Source organism: Grammomys surdaster, unplaced genomic scaffold (assembly GCF_004785775.1).
Source record: "Grammomys surdaster isolate TR1022 unplaced genomic scaffold, NIH_TR_1.0 310, whole genome shotgun sequence".
In the NCBI taxonomy this organism is placed as follows: domain Eukaryota; kingdom Metazoa; phylum Chordata; class Mammalia; order Rodentia; family Muridae; genus Grammomys; species Grammomys surdaster.
This window is the reverse complement of record NW_021604729.1, coordinates 1,039,704-1,052,884: the sequence shown is the minus strand read 5'-3', so window position 1 is coordinate 1,052,884 and position 13,181 is coordinate 1,039,704. Positions and strand designations below refer to the sequence as shown.

The following is a 13,181-nucleotide window of genomic DNA, read 5'->3' as shown; positions in this document are numbered from 1 at the left end:
CAGGGGAGGAGGAAAGGGGAGGAGGGCAGGGGATGAGGACAGGGGATTAGGGCAGGGGAGGAGGGTAGAGGAAGAGGGCAGGTGAGGAGAGCAAGAGATGTGGGTATGAAGAAGGGCAATGGATAAGGGAAGGGGATCAGAGCAGTGGAATGTGGAGAGGACATGAGGTCAGAGGAGGAGGGCTGAGCACAATGGCAATGAGAGGTTGTGAACTGAGGGAAACTGTGTGTGCGTGTGTGTGTGTGTGTTTGTGTGTGTGTGTGTGTGTCGGGGGGAACTTATCACTTCTTAGAACATGAACCCGAGAAACCCTCCTCGGGCTTATTTTAAACTGCTTGTTCCCCAGCTGATGATTTAATTTTTAGGACTGTAAAGTCTTTAGATTGTGGAACCTAGCTGGAAGAAGTAGGTCACTGAGCCTGGTTCCTAGTTCCAGTTGCTTTCTGCTCTTATCTAAGACCATGTGAACAGTTTCCCACACTCCCACTGCTGCAGACAGGGTTGTGCCACTGAGACTTCCTGCCTGTGATGAACTGAAAGCCCCTAAAACCATGAGCTAAAATAAATCTTTCCTCTTCTCACAGTTGTTTCTGCTCAGTATCTGGTCACAGTGAAATAAAAGTAAAAAACACAGCACCAGAAAAGGAGGTCAGGAAGGGACATGGCAATGTCTTCTTTACAGGATCAGGAGGTAACAATGCACTGACCAAGAGAAGGGACACGGTGGTCCTCTACTGGGGCTTCTCTTCTGCTGTGGTCCCCATCCTTTCACCAGGAGATTTGTTACTCCAAGACTGTGTAGACTGGGGTAAGAAGGTCCCAGAGGAACCAGAGCATGGGGTAGGTAGGGAAGAGAAGGGTCTACGAAAGAGCTTTTCTAGAAAACAGGCTCTAAGGAGTTAGGAAAATGGTTCATTTGGTAAAGTGACTTACTATTACTGTGGAAGCATGAAGACCTGTTTAGATCCCAGCATCCACATAAATAGCTTGGCATAGAAGTGTATATTTGTAATCTCAGGCCGAGAAGGCAAAGAGAAAGTGATCTGTAAGGTTTATTGGCTAGACAGTTTAGTCCAATGGGCAAGCTCTGGGTTTAGTGAGAGACCCTATCTCACAACATAAGGTGGAGAGCAATTCAGGAAGACATTGACTTCTGGCCTCCACATGTATGCACACATGTGTACACACATCTGAACACATATGTAGCTATACACATGTGAACAGAGACACACATACAAAAAAAGAAAGAAAAATCTCTAAGCTCATTCTCCAGGATTTACTAGGTTTCTTACAGATTTAAAACAAAACAAAACCCATGGCCTTGTTTGACCAGAAAAGGCAAATATGTCAGGGAGTGACCTTGGTGACATTATGTGAACAGCTCAGCTCAACCCAGGGTGTGGCAAGGAGGACAGAACAGAAAAGATGTGTCCTGGGAAGATACTGTCCCTGGGACTATGTCACCAACAGGACTTGAGATCTTCAGGACCACACCTTCTCATGTCGTTACACTGCAGGCAGAAAGAAAAACTGAAACCCAGTGAGAGAAGTGAGCTGCCACAGGATTGGGGGAAACTGAAATTTTATAGACAGAAGGACTTACCTGGTCTGATGGGGATATCACCAGTACATTCGTTTAGCTCTCTTCTTCTTGAGATTTCAGAGCAGTATATACTCATAAGCTCACCTATCCCTCTGCAGCAAATGGAGGGGCTATACTGTGCAGATGTTATAAAATGCCCTGTCCTCCATAGCCTTCTCTCTAGTCTCATTTACATTTTCTTTCTTCCTAAAATCCATGTAATTCAGCGAAGATTTATGAGACTTGTGTTTGATGAAACACTGTGGGCATTTTTGAAGCTTCTGGATTTCCTTAGGGCTAAGGTCATTGTATTGTTTTCTCTCATCCAAGAGGACTTGACTCATACCTGCAATTATGCACGCTGCACTGTTCATCCTGGATGGCAAGACTTAGTCTTATGTTGGCTGCATACCATCACCTAAAGTCTGGCATGTCCGGTGGCTAGTAGATAGAAAAGCATACATCAGGAAGGGCTATCGAACTGAGTATACTCAAACATCCCTCTGTCACTGACCCAATTCCACTGCATACCTGGCACCTAGAGGTAGCCCAGAGTTGGGCTTTGTATCCAGTGCTTAGCATAAAGTAGCTACTCAACCCATGTTTGTTGGATGGATCGATAAAAATGTGAAGGAAAGAACATGAAGATGGATAATAATAAGTAATTCTTGCATTGAAAGTGTTCCCACTGCCAGGCATGGTGGTGCCTGGCTGTAATCACAGTGCTGAGGGGTGGAGGGACAGGGAGAGGGGGAACTCAAGGTCAGCCCGAGCTGCACAGTGAGACCCTTTCTCAAGAAATTAAATAAGAGTAGGATCTCTGGTGCACACTAGGATTAGAAAGCTGTTAAATAAGCTAAACAGTGAGTGGTACTGCATGCCTTTAATCCCAGCACTTGCAAGGTAGAGACTTGAGATTCTCTGTGAGTTCCAACCTGGTCTACAGACCAAGTTCCAGGAGAGCCAGACCTACATAGAGAAACCCTGTCTCAAAGAAAGAAACAAACAACAACAAAACAAAAATGAAGAAAGGAAGGAAGGAAGGAAGGAAGGGGAAAAGAAAGATGCTGAATCTTATTTGAGGATTCTGTAGAAGACAAACATTTGAGCTTGAGAAGAAGCTCTTGTAAGGCGATCAGGGACAGCTCCCTAGAAGAAATGGGTTGTCCAATGGGCCTTAACTGATGGGAACTTATTAGTGGAAACTCAGAAAGAATTTTTAGCTAAACATGGGGCACTGAGCCAGCAAAGCGGCAAGATATAGAAGCCATACTAGAGAAGATTCTGCTTTGGGCAAAGGTACTCATAACTAATGTTACTGGTAGTAGGAAGCTATTGAAGACCCCCAGGAGCTGGGGAACAAGAAACCTGATCTTGGTCAATAAGTCACACTAGAGAAGGACTGGGAGGGAGGGACAGGTCAGGAGCCATGCCTGAGGTGTGGGGTGAGAGGCTGTGAGTGTGAGGAGGTGGCTGCAGAGTCAGAGAAAGGATGTGAGAAGCACTGCAGAGCGAAGACGCTGACTGGATGAGGGAAAGAGTTCCAAGAGGATCTGGGAAACAGATCTGGGGCTTGGGAGAGTTAATGAGGCCTTCTGGGGTGGGCGGCCTTGTGATCTAATGGGGGCTGCTTCCCTGGGGAAGGGAATGAGTTCACTCCACCTGGGTGGAGATGCTTCATTAAGAATGCAGATGCCAGGCTCAGGAGGGAGGTCAGGGCTCCAGAGACAGGGCTGGAAGCAGGGCTGAAGCAGAAGCTAAGGCTGTGGGAGTGAATGAGATCACAAGGAGAAAAGCAAAGAAGATGAAGGCTGAAGACAGCCTTGGGGGCCACCCACAGCTGGGGGGATGGGAGCAGGAAGACAGGGACCTAGGAGAAATTAGAGCAGCTGAGAAGTAGGAGATAGAACCCTTTCATTTCCCTCTTCCCACTCTGCTCTTCCCTCACCTCTCTGGGCAGGACCACAGGTGGCTGAGGGGCTGCCCCTGGTACCTGCCCAATTTCGCCTCCAAAGTTTCACAGGCAGTACAGCCCACTCAGGTGACTAGCTCCCTTATCCCCTCCCTCTGGCTGCGACCTTGCAGAGCAGCGGAGTGGCGCAGGAGGGGGAAGCTCGACCTCAGACGCTCAGCCTTCTCACCTTCCTGAGGGGATAACCACGGGACGGTTTCTATGTTGGTTGCTCTGACTATTAAGTGGGATAATGTGTGTTATGCATTTGGCACTCGGGCCAAGCAAGCCCTCAGAGCTCAATAAATGTTGGCTGCTGCTATTATGATTATCACAGTTGCCGGGACTGGGTTCTAGCGCTGGATCTGGCACAGCCAATGTGCCAGCAGCCTCTCTGGAGGTCTTAGTGAAGGAGGGGCCTAATGATTTACACTAACTGGGTGCTGGAACTCATCCTAAGCCCAAAGCTAGGGAGGGCAGTTACAGGATAGCAGGTGACTCTTCGTAGATAATCATGTGATCGGAAGGACCCTCATACTCACTGCAGATCTTTAACTTTAGTAAGAGCTGAGGTGGGTCTTGGTCTGAGGTGGAACACTTTCCAGCATGCAATGCTTGCTTACTCTGTGGTTGGGCCTCCTTCTCCAGAGAGGGTGGGGACCTGGGTTCTATCCCATCTAATCTGTAGCAATTTGTCAGCACTCTTGGGTTCCTGCCTGTCAGGACACTACCCACACTCCAGCACTGGGTTGGTCCAAGCTAGAGACAAGGACCCCTGTCTCTGGATTCCAGTTGAGAGGTGGCAGTCCAGGGCCCCAAGCTGGGTGATTACAAGCTCTCTATTATTAGGAGCAAAGACACCTACTTTCTCTCCTTAGCCCTGGACCCTCCAATTTTGGATCTGAACCCAGCCCAGAGGAACTTTGGAGATTGGAAACTACCCACTACTGGAGCTTGGATATCTTGGGATAGGACTGGGAATGTATGCAGTTAAAGTGTTTGCCTAGCATATATAAAGCCCTGGGTTCCATCCCCAGAATTATATAAACCAGGCTTGTAAGTGCTTGTTCCATCAGGCCTGGGATGATAGAGGCAGAAGAATCAGAAGTTTGTGCTCATCCTTGACTATATAGCCTGTTGGAGGCCAACCTGGGATACACTAAACGCTGCCTTGAAAGGGTTGGGGGACATGACTGGGTGGTACGGTCTAGTTCCTGTCCCGTCACCCACAGAACCCTGAATCTGGGACTGAGAGCCTCCGTTTCCTCTTTCTTGGCATCAAGCTAAGATATTTCACTAACCAGACCCTGAAAATGGGTCCAGAGACTCCATGAGCCCTGTGGTCTCTCACTCATTCCTATCTGGACATGAGGACGCTCCCTGAAAGGTGTAGGGCTTGATTTTCTGTCAACTAGACTGGGGATGAGGTTCCAAAACAGTCCAGGTGGGAGTTTGATACTGAGAGGACCCTGTTAACTAGGCCATCATTGGGGATGGGCACTGGAGGCTGGAGCTGACCAGCTTGGTTCTCTGGGGGAGGCAGTGGCAAGAGCAAGGGCTTTGAACAAACCACAGACGGTTTCTGCAATATCAAAAGGAGCTCTTAGAGACTAATCACATAGGGGGGATGGGGCAGCTGGCGAAAGCGCCTCTGCTTGGCTCCCATCAGTGGAGGATCAAAAAGCATTTGGTCAAAGAACCTTTAAATACCTTGAAAGGCAGGTGAAGCCGGTTCATTGAGTTCCAAGAAGGATTAAAACACCAGTCTGAGATGCAGACAGGCTGGCTCCAGCCACACAGCACTGAAGGGAGAAGCCACAAAGGCTGGAGGAAAACACTTTAGGAATAGATTCCCCCTAGCCCATCTCTCTCACGACCCAGAGTAATCATGGGAAAGGCAAGGAGTGCAAAGAACTGGCTTGAGACTGTTGGAAACCATCTTGTGGAGCTTCGGGACAAGGGATCTTTTACTGAAAACTTTAGACCACACACTTACTGATAAGCAAAAATGTTGTATCTGTTTGTGCCTACATTTTTTCTCCAGAAAGACCTAAGACACTACCAACATGGTAAAATAGCATCTTTATGGCACAGAATTGTAAACTGATTCTCAGAAAAATTGAGGGTCCCAATTTAAATCCTTGAATTTGACATCGGCAAGCTAAGTTTCAAGGGGCCTCAGTCTCAGAGGTCTGGAGCAGCCCCAAAGTCAACACAGAGGCCCTTCTGAGTTAGGCTGTAGCTGTCCCTAGACGGGTTGACTAGAAGGACACCTGCTTTCAGCTTTGGGGGCGGGTGTTACAAGAGCTGAGCCAAGCATGGATGGCTATCAGCAGGACCATGGAGAAAAGAGAGGGAGGGGCACAGATGGCTTAGCAGGTAAAGGCACTGACCACCAAACCCTATCTATGATCTGAGCTTGGTCCTGGGAACTCGGATACTGGAAGGAAAGAACTGACTCCCACAAACTACAACATGTGCACACCCACACGCATACACACACAAAATAGATAAATGTTTTTTAAAAGTTTAAAAAGAGAGAGAGAATCAAGATGGGAAAAGCACAAGGGAGGACAGATGATATGGAGGGACAAGAATGCATCTGGACCTGTAACTGAGCCTTGAAGATCCTTGAGGGCCTGTAGCTATGAAAAGATGAGCCTGGGTCAGGGTTCTTGATGCTTTGGGGTCATCCCCAGAAAGCCTGGAAAGACACCTTGCCATCTCTCCAATGTATTCCAACATCTCTGCTGTACTCTTTTAGCCCTACTCTATAGGTTGGGAAGCCAAGGCCCAGAGATATCGAGTAAGTGATCATTGACTAACAGCTAGAGAAACAGAGAAACATAGTTCTAGAATTCTGCTCTTAATGTTGTAACATGGAGTCTCTGTCTTTAGGACTAGGCTTCCAAAAGCAGGAATGAGCGCTACAGGGCCAGGCATGGGTAAGAAATCCAAAAGTACTGATTACACAGCCCTGAGATGAGACAGGCGCAGTGATAGCTGCTGCCATCTTTTAGGTCCTTGCTGCTCTGTCCCTTCATGATAATGGCATCTGTTTATTATTGTTTTAAGACAGAATCTTTTATAGCTCAGGCTAACCTTGAACTCCTGATCCTCCTGCATCAACCTTCTAAGTGCTAGGATTACAGGCATGCAACACCATACCTGAGTGACATGTTAATCCTATGCTTTTATCTACTTCAGACTCTGGGTCTCTGCAGAGGAGGAAGGGGCTGGCGGGGGTGGTGGGGACAGGGTTGTGGGACAAGTGTTTGCTGCTGGCCTAACACATTGTGTAGGCTCTGATGTGGCTGTGCTAGCTGGTCTCTGCCTGTCACTCCTGGCTCAGGCTAACGCTCTATCTGAGTCTTTTGCCACATGGATTGTGACAAGGAGAGAGATGTGTTTGTTCTGTCACATGCACACACACAAACAGCTTCCTCAGCATTTTTATTAATAATTCATCCTGTAGCCTGGTAGGTGGGGGTAAGGGGACAGGAGCTGTAGAGAGGCAGCAGTATAGAGATCATGCCAGGGAAGAAGCTGGTGGACCCAGGAGCCCTGCCTCCATGTCGTGGCTTAGCAACACAGCCAGGTGGCCTCGGGGGCCCTGTTTGGGAGAGTGGAAGCCTGGCATTTGCTCCGGAGGGACAGAATGTCCCTCCCTGCTCCTGCTCACAGCCTGCAGCTGACCCAGGACACCTGACTTCAATGACTGCACCAGATGGGAAACGGGCGTAAGGGGTCCAGGGCATTCGGCAAGCCAGTCCTTGGGGAATCAGGTGCTGTGAACGCTTCCTGCCACGTCATGGAACCCAGGACACAGGGGCCTGCAGCATCATGGAAGAAGAGGGCCTCTCCTGAAGGTTCACCTCCAGAGGCCCAGGACCTCTTCTAAGAGTCAGGGCCCGAGGGTAAGGTTGAGAGTAATCCACAGTCTCCTGGGTCCTTTGCCCAAAAACCTGAGCTCTCATGCAGGTCCATTTCCTGCTTCTTCCCAGTCCTTGTCAGTGCTTAGAAGGCAGGAAATCTCAGTTGGCTGGGCTCTCATGATGTTCCAGTAGGAGAGAGTAGCCCTCAAATGTAGCAGAATGGTTTGAAGTTACACTTCTTCTGAAATGACTTCTTCAACAAGCAAAGCATGAGAATGGAGAATATGCAGTATCTATATTAACGAACAATAGTAATAGGAATCAAGAATAAAACCAGTGCTCCAAACATCATTAATGATATCAGCACATTTAATCTTACAGTCAAAGAAATAAAATTTGCTATCCTCAATATAAAATGAAGAGCCCAAGACCTAAAACATGTGTCTATGCAGGCTAAATGCAGCTGTGAATGGCAGAGCCACATGAATCTCTTTCTTCCTCTTTCCGATGCCTCTGTGTCCCCTAAACAAAGTGCCTGAGACCCACAGGGAAAAAAATGTTTTCAAAGTCTTAGGGGTTTGAAGATTTAGCTCAGTGGTAGAGTACTTCCCTAGCAAGCACAGGGCCCTAGACTCAATCCCCAGTACTCAAAACCAAAAATAAAAATAAAGAAATCAAAACCCACAATGCCCTGGAGCCTTGTTTTGCACAAAGCAATCTCAAGAGGTTTTATCTAGCATATCTGGGGGACTGTCCATCTTGGATGTTTGGGAGTAGTAGCTATCTCATGCTGCTGAGAGAGAATGAGTTGAATGTTATTTTTTTTAGGGGAGAGACTACAATTCCTAGGAAGGGAACACATGGAAGAGTCTACCCATGGATCTCAGATTGGCAGGCAAAAGTCTGGGATTTAGACCAAGGATTTCTCCATGTCCCCTAAGCAGCTCCCAAAGTTGCATTTGGCTCCCTGGGTCTCTTCTAGGGGCTTGATTTTCATCATTTGTCACCTGAAGAGATGGCTTGGGTCATCTCTCTGATGTCCTCTTCATCGGCTCTGAGAAGCTGGGAGCTTCCAGTTGCCCAGCAAAAGACCTGTCAAGTAGCAATGGCAAGGGATTATGCTGTTCTCCTCTCTCTCTCAGGAGGGTGGGAGGGATCTGGAGTAGGAAGATCCCTTTCTGCATACCCACTGATGGTGCAGTATAGGATGAGGCACCCTTTACAGGACACTGCGGGAGGCAGCTTGACTTGGAAGGTGGGACGAATGAAAACTGGAGACCCTAGAGCTCCAGCTTGGCTTCCTAGGATTTGCTGGGCCCCGAAAACAAGCTGTGGCTAGCTCCTGAATTCTTGGGTGCATGGTGAATGAGGGACAGAACAACCCTTGACCACAGAGTGAGGGCTGAGATTTCTAGTCACTGGGGAAATACAGACCCTAACCTACAAGTGCCTTTTCCCCACTTCCGTTTTTATTAGACTATTCAATCCCAGGAAATATGTTCTCCACCAGAACAGCCTTAGAGAAGGTTTGCTGGAGGAATTGCCTTATCTATTTCTCAACCGGAAAAGCTGTGGGTGGAGGTGAATATGTATGTGTGTCTGTGTGTGAGTGGGGGGAGGGTGGTCTATGTGAGTTCCAGGAAATGGTGTGTTGCATGTGTGCAGCACAATGAGGGACACTTGGAACAAAGGTTTGTCCTCATGGATGCTGGCTGCCTGTACCGTGTGGGAGGTGGAGGTATGGCAAGGCGTGAGCTGTACACACAGTATACAGCCAGATAGGAGGCTTTTTAGGAGCAGAAATCTCCGATGCTAGAAAGCTTGGTTCACTTGTGAACTCCATGGAAGGAGGAACGCTGACATTTGTAGCCCAAAGATTGTGCTGTCTTACCCTTTCAGTGCAGGGTACAGCAACACCTGCACCATAAGAAGGTTCTATTACTCTTCATGAGCTGGGTAGTTTGTATGCTTGAGTGTGTTGGGGGTGGGGAAGTGAGTCCCTGTGTAGATGTATGCAAGGTGGCATGGTACATTATCCCCATGTTGAAAGTCGTGGGGCTTTAAAGTCTCCTCCTTGCCTCAGAATCAAATAGTCTCTATTCTGTAGAGAAAAACAAGAGTCCGTCCGATTTAGACAATGTTGAACAGATATAGGGGCAGAGAGTACACCAGAGTTGGCAAAAGAAGGGGGTTTTCCATTCTTATCAGGGGTGCACTGGGTCAAGGGAAAGGACCAGGAGAATGGGGTCGGGAAAGGAATGAATAGGGGCTAATGGTTGCTTTCTTCTCTCTTGAAGCTGGAATAAGTGGGAAGGGTCTTGATATCTAGTACCCCACGGAAGAGATTCTAGTCCTATCTGTTCCTACAGCGGGCCAGCTCTAGGAAAGACAAGCCCGTCAGACCAAGGCCCAGCGCTGGCAACATATTCCACTCCTGGTTTTGATACCCACCAACCCTTCTTCCCTAGCCCTCCGCTATTCCGTGTCCAGAGCTAACGCCCTCGAGTGGCCACCGAGCGGAAAACCCGGGGTGGATCTCCACGCCTTTCGGAGCGGAGTCAAAGGGCACCTCGGAGAAGGTGGCCAGCTGGGCGACCCTGTGGCATGCGAGACCACCGCCACCCGTGGAGCACGGGCCGAATGGATCACGTCTTCTGTAGCCTAGTTGAGCATACCCGTGGAGCTCCGCCGCCCTTCTAGGCGGGGCTCCGTGAGCGCCTGGGGTGCGCGGGGCGGCGGCCGTGCCCTCGGGGCGGCTCCGGGCGGCGGTGGCCAGTCCAGGGCTGCAGTGCAGCGCGCGGCCGGCAGTGGGCGCAGCAGTGGCAGTGGCCGTGGCGCTCCGCGGCGGGCGGGCGGCGCCGGCGGTGCCCCGGGCGCGCACACACTCTGTATCTCTCTCTCTCTCCCTCTTTCTCTCTATCTCTTTCTCTCTCTCTCTCTCTCTCACACACACACACACACACACACACATACATACATACACACCCACTCACACACGCACGCACAGACATACACACACAGACACAGACACACACACAGACACACACACACACACACACACACACACACACACTGCCTCGTACACACTCACACACGCTCCGGCGCGCACACGCGGCGCGCAGGCCAGAGGGAGGAGGCTCCGTGCGGCTCGGCGGCGGCGGCAGCGTGCTCCGCGGGCGGCCCGGAGGGCTGGCGGGCGGCCCCCGCTCCCCGGCTCCGCGGCTCCGTGCAGCCCGCGCGGCCCCCGCCCTCGGACCCGCCCCCGGGGGTCGCCCGGCCCCATGCCCTGCAGCGGCGGCAGAGAAGCGCGCGGCCGCAGGAGGCTCTGAAGAGCCCAGAGGGAGCCGGCGAAGAAGGGGACCATGTACCGGGACCCGGAGGCGGCCAGCCCAGGTAAGCGCGGCCCCGCGAGGGCTGGGGCACCCCGCACGGGCTGGGGCGCCCCGCACCGGCGGGTAGAACCGCTGCAGCGCCTGGGCGCCGTCTCGGAGCCCTAGCCTGGGGCTGCTGTCGGCTGGAGCCGCACGAATTGCACCCCTTTCTACCAGGGTCATCCGTGCCCCGGGGGCGTGGGTTCTAGTGGCAGAGACTCAGATTCAGACCCCGCAGTCGGGACATTGGTAGGCTGGATGCCCGGGGCCGACTTCGCAGTGTCCCCACAAAGACCTCCCCCCCACCCCCCAGCAGCCCAAGGACAACGTGTGTGGCGGAGCGAGGAACTGCTGTCCCCGTGGGAGCCAGGCAGTGCTCTCAGAGGTACCCCCTTGCTCCCTAGCACCAGTGCCCCGGGGATGTCAGTGTTGGGGGACCTCAGAGCAAGGAAGATCCTGGCAGCTTTGGGCCAAGATGTGGGCACAGAGGAGCGGAGTGTCATCTGCGGTGCCAACTGTGAATTGAGAGGGCTCCAGGGGGCAAGTGGGAATCTGGTGCAGCGGCGGGGGGATAGAGGCTTCTGGGAGGTGGGGAACCGCAGGAGCCGTGAAGGGGGAGGCAAGGGTACCTGAAGAGAAAGCGCAGCAGTGGATGACAATGGGGGTGGCGGGCAATGTTCTCCTAAGCTTGGGGAGGGGGGCGCAAAGAACACCAAACTCACTCCAGTCCTCCCAGGGAAGGGGGGAAGGGGGCCGCACCCCTTTGCCTTTCTGAAAGGGAGTGGCCTGCTAGCCCACTGTCGGCTTAGCATCCATCTAGCATCCTTAGAGCCCAAGCTAGAAATCTCTCCTCCTTCCTCTGGAAATTGCTCTGCCATTTCCTCCTTGGCTCCTGACGCCTCCCCCACGCAATGCCCACCTGTAGACAGGTCTCCTTCAGCTTCTGTCCAGGATCAGTTCCAGCTCCCACCTGGGATACTCCTCTAGACCCAGCAGAACTCCCCTACCCCCACTTCTGCTATCTGACGCCTCCTGCCCTCCGGGGTCTGTTTCTGGGCTGCTCTCCAAGGCTAAGAGCCAGGCTCCAACCTAAGACCTACTCCTACAAGAGTCTCTGAGTTCCCCTGCAGGAGCCTCTGGGGAAGTCAGGTGCTGTGTGTGAGAAAGGCTAAGCCAAAACCCTCCACAATACAGGACTCAAGTCCTTGAAGCTCTCTGCACAGGAAACTGTTGGACACTGGCTTTGCCCATTTATGCCCAATCCACACTTGCTGTTTTCTTCCAAGGGGCACTCCAAGTCCACTGAGGTTGACCTACGGGGGGCCAGACACTGTATTCACTCAGCACTTGGCTTGGAGACTCAGTCTCCTCTGGAGCTTCACGCCCTTCTCTGAATGTCCTCTAGGTGTGGGCTGAAGGAACATTACCTTTGAGGGGCCCTTTCGTCATCTGTCTGAACCCAGGTCACCTAGCCTGACATTTCTCTCCCAGGAATGCCCATTTCCTACACTCGGACCAAAGGTGGGGTGTCCTCTTGCTTGCTTCATTCTCATCAGCCGAGTTCAGAGCCCAGTTTAGGAGTGAGGATGGGAGAGGATGCAGTGGGGACAGTCTCCATTGCTATTAGGTCACTGATCTGGGCCATGCCTTCACCCACCCATTCCTCTCTTTCTAATACATTGGCACCATGATGTACCGCTCCTCCAAAACACCCCTGCCCTCTCCAGGGAGACCAACTTGATGTTCTTGGCATCTTCTGGGCAAAGGGCCTGGATTCCATAGCTGCTCCTGACAGGCTGGCAGCCCCTAGACCTTCCCTTTCCTATTTGCCCATCTTGTCCCTTGGAACCTCAGGGTCCACCAATGCCTGTGGCGAGAGTGGTTCTGACTGTGAAGGAAGCTGGTGAGGTTTTCTTCTCTCTGGTGTGGGCACTGGACTGGTGGAACCAAAAATAGGTTGGAGCCGGTAGGGTATGTTTGAATCCCAATCCTCTGGTATCTCTGGGGCCTTGTGCCCCTCAGTCTCACTATCTACTCCCTAGAATCCCTATAGCTTCATGTCAGAATCCCTTCCCTAGCAACTCACTCAAGGTCTCCCAGACTCTGCTCCCCACAGCTAGGGCCCTGTGTCCCTCTTTTCTAACCACCCACAAATCCCCTTTGCCTGGCACCAGGTAGGAGTGAGATATGCAAATTAATTCCCATGTGACTCAGACCAGTCCCTCCCCTCCCCTCTGGTCCCACAGGAGCCCTACCTCTTACAGCCTCGTCTCTTCATCTAACCTTCTCAGGAACACCTGTGGCCCACTAAAAAAAATCCCCTTCTGCTCCTCATGCCCCAAACCAGTTCCAGAGTGCTCTCTCTCTCTCTCTCTCTCTCTCTCTCTCTCTCTCTCTCTCTC

At 51.4% G+C, this 13,181-nt stretch overlaps 1 protein-coding gene across 3 annotated transcripts in view; it reads left to right on the top strand.

Moving 5' to 3' along the window:
- The first annotated feature begins 10,513 nt into the window (after positions 1–10,513).
- The window catches only part of Syt7 (synaptotagmin 7), a 61,380-nt gene continuing 58,712 nt past the window's right edge, over positions 10,514–13,181 (top strand). The window contains exon 1 of one of the 3 annotated variants that reach the window (XM_028777510.1): positions 10,514–10,801. In XM_028777510.1, coding sequence (XP_028633343.1) covers positions 10,771–10,801 — 31 coding nt within the window. In that variant the 5' untranslated portion in view covers positions 10,514–10,770. The remainder of the gene's footprint in view (positions 10,802–13,181) is intronic. The other 2 variants (XM_028777512.1, XM_028777511.1) reach the window with 2 other exon arrangements.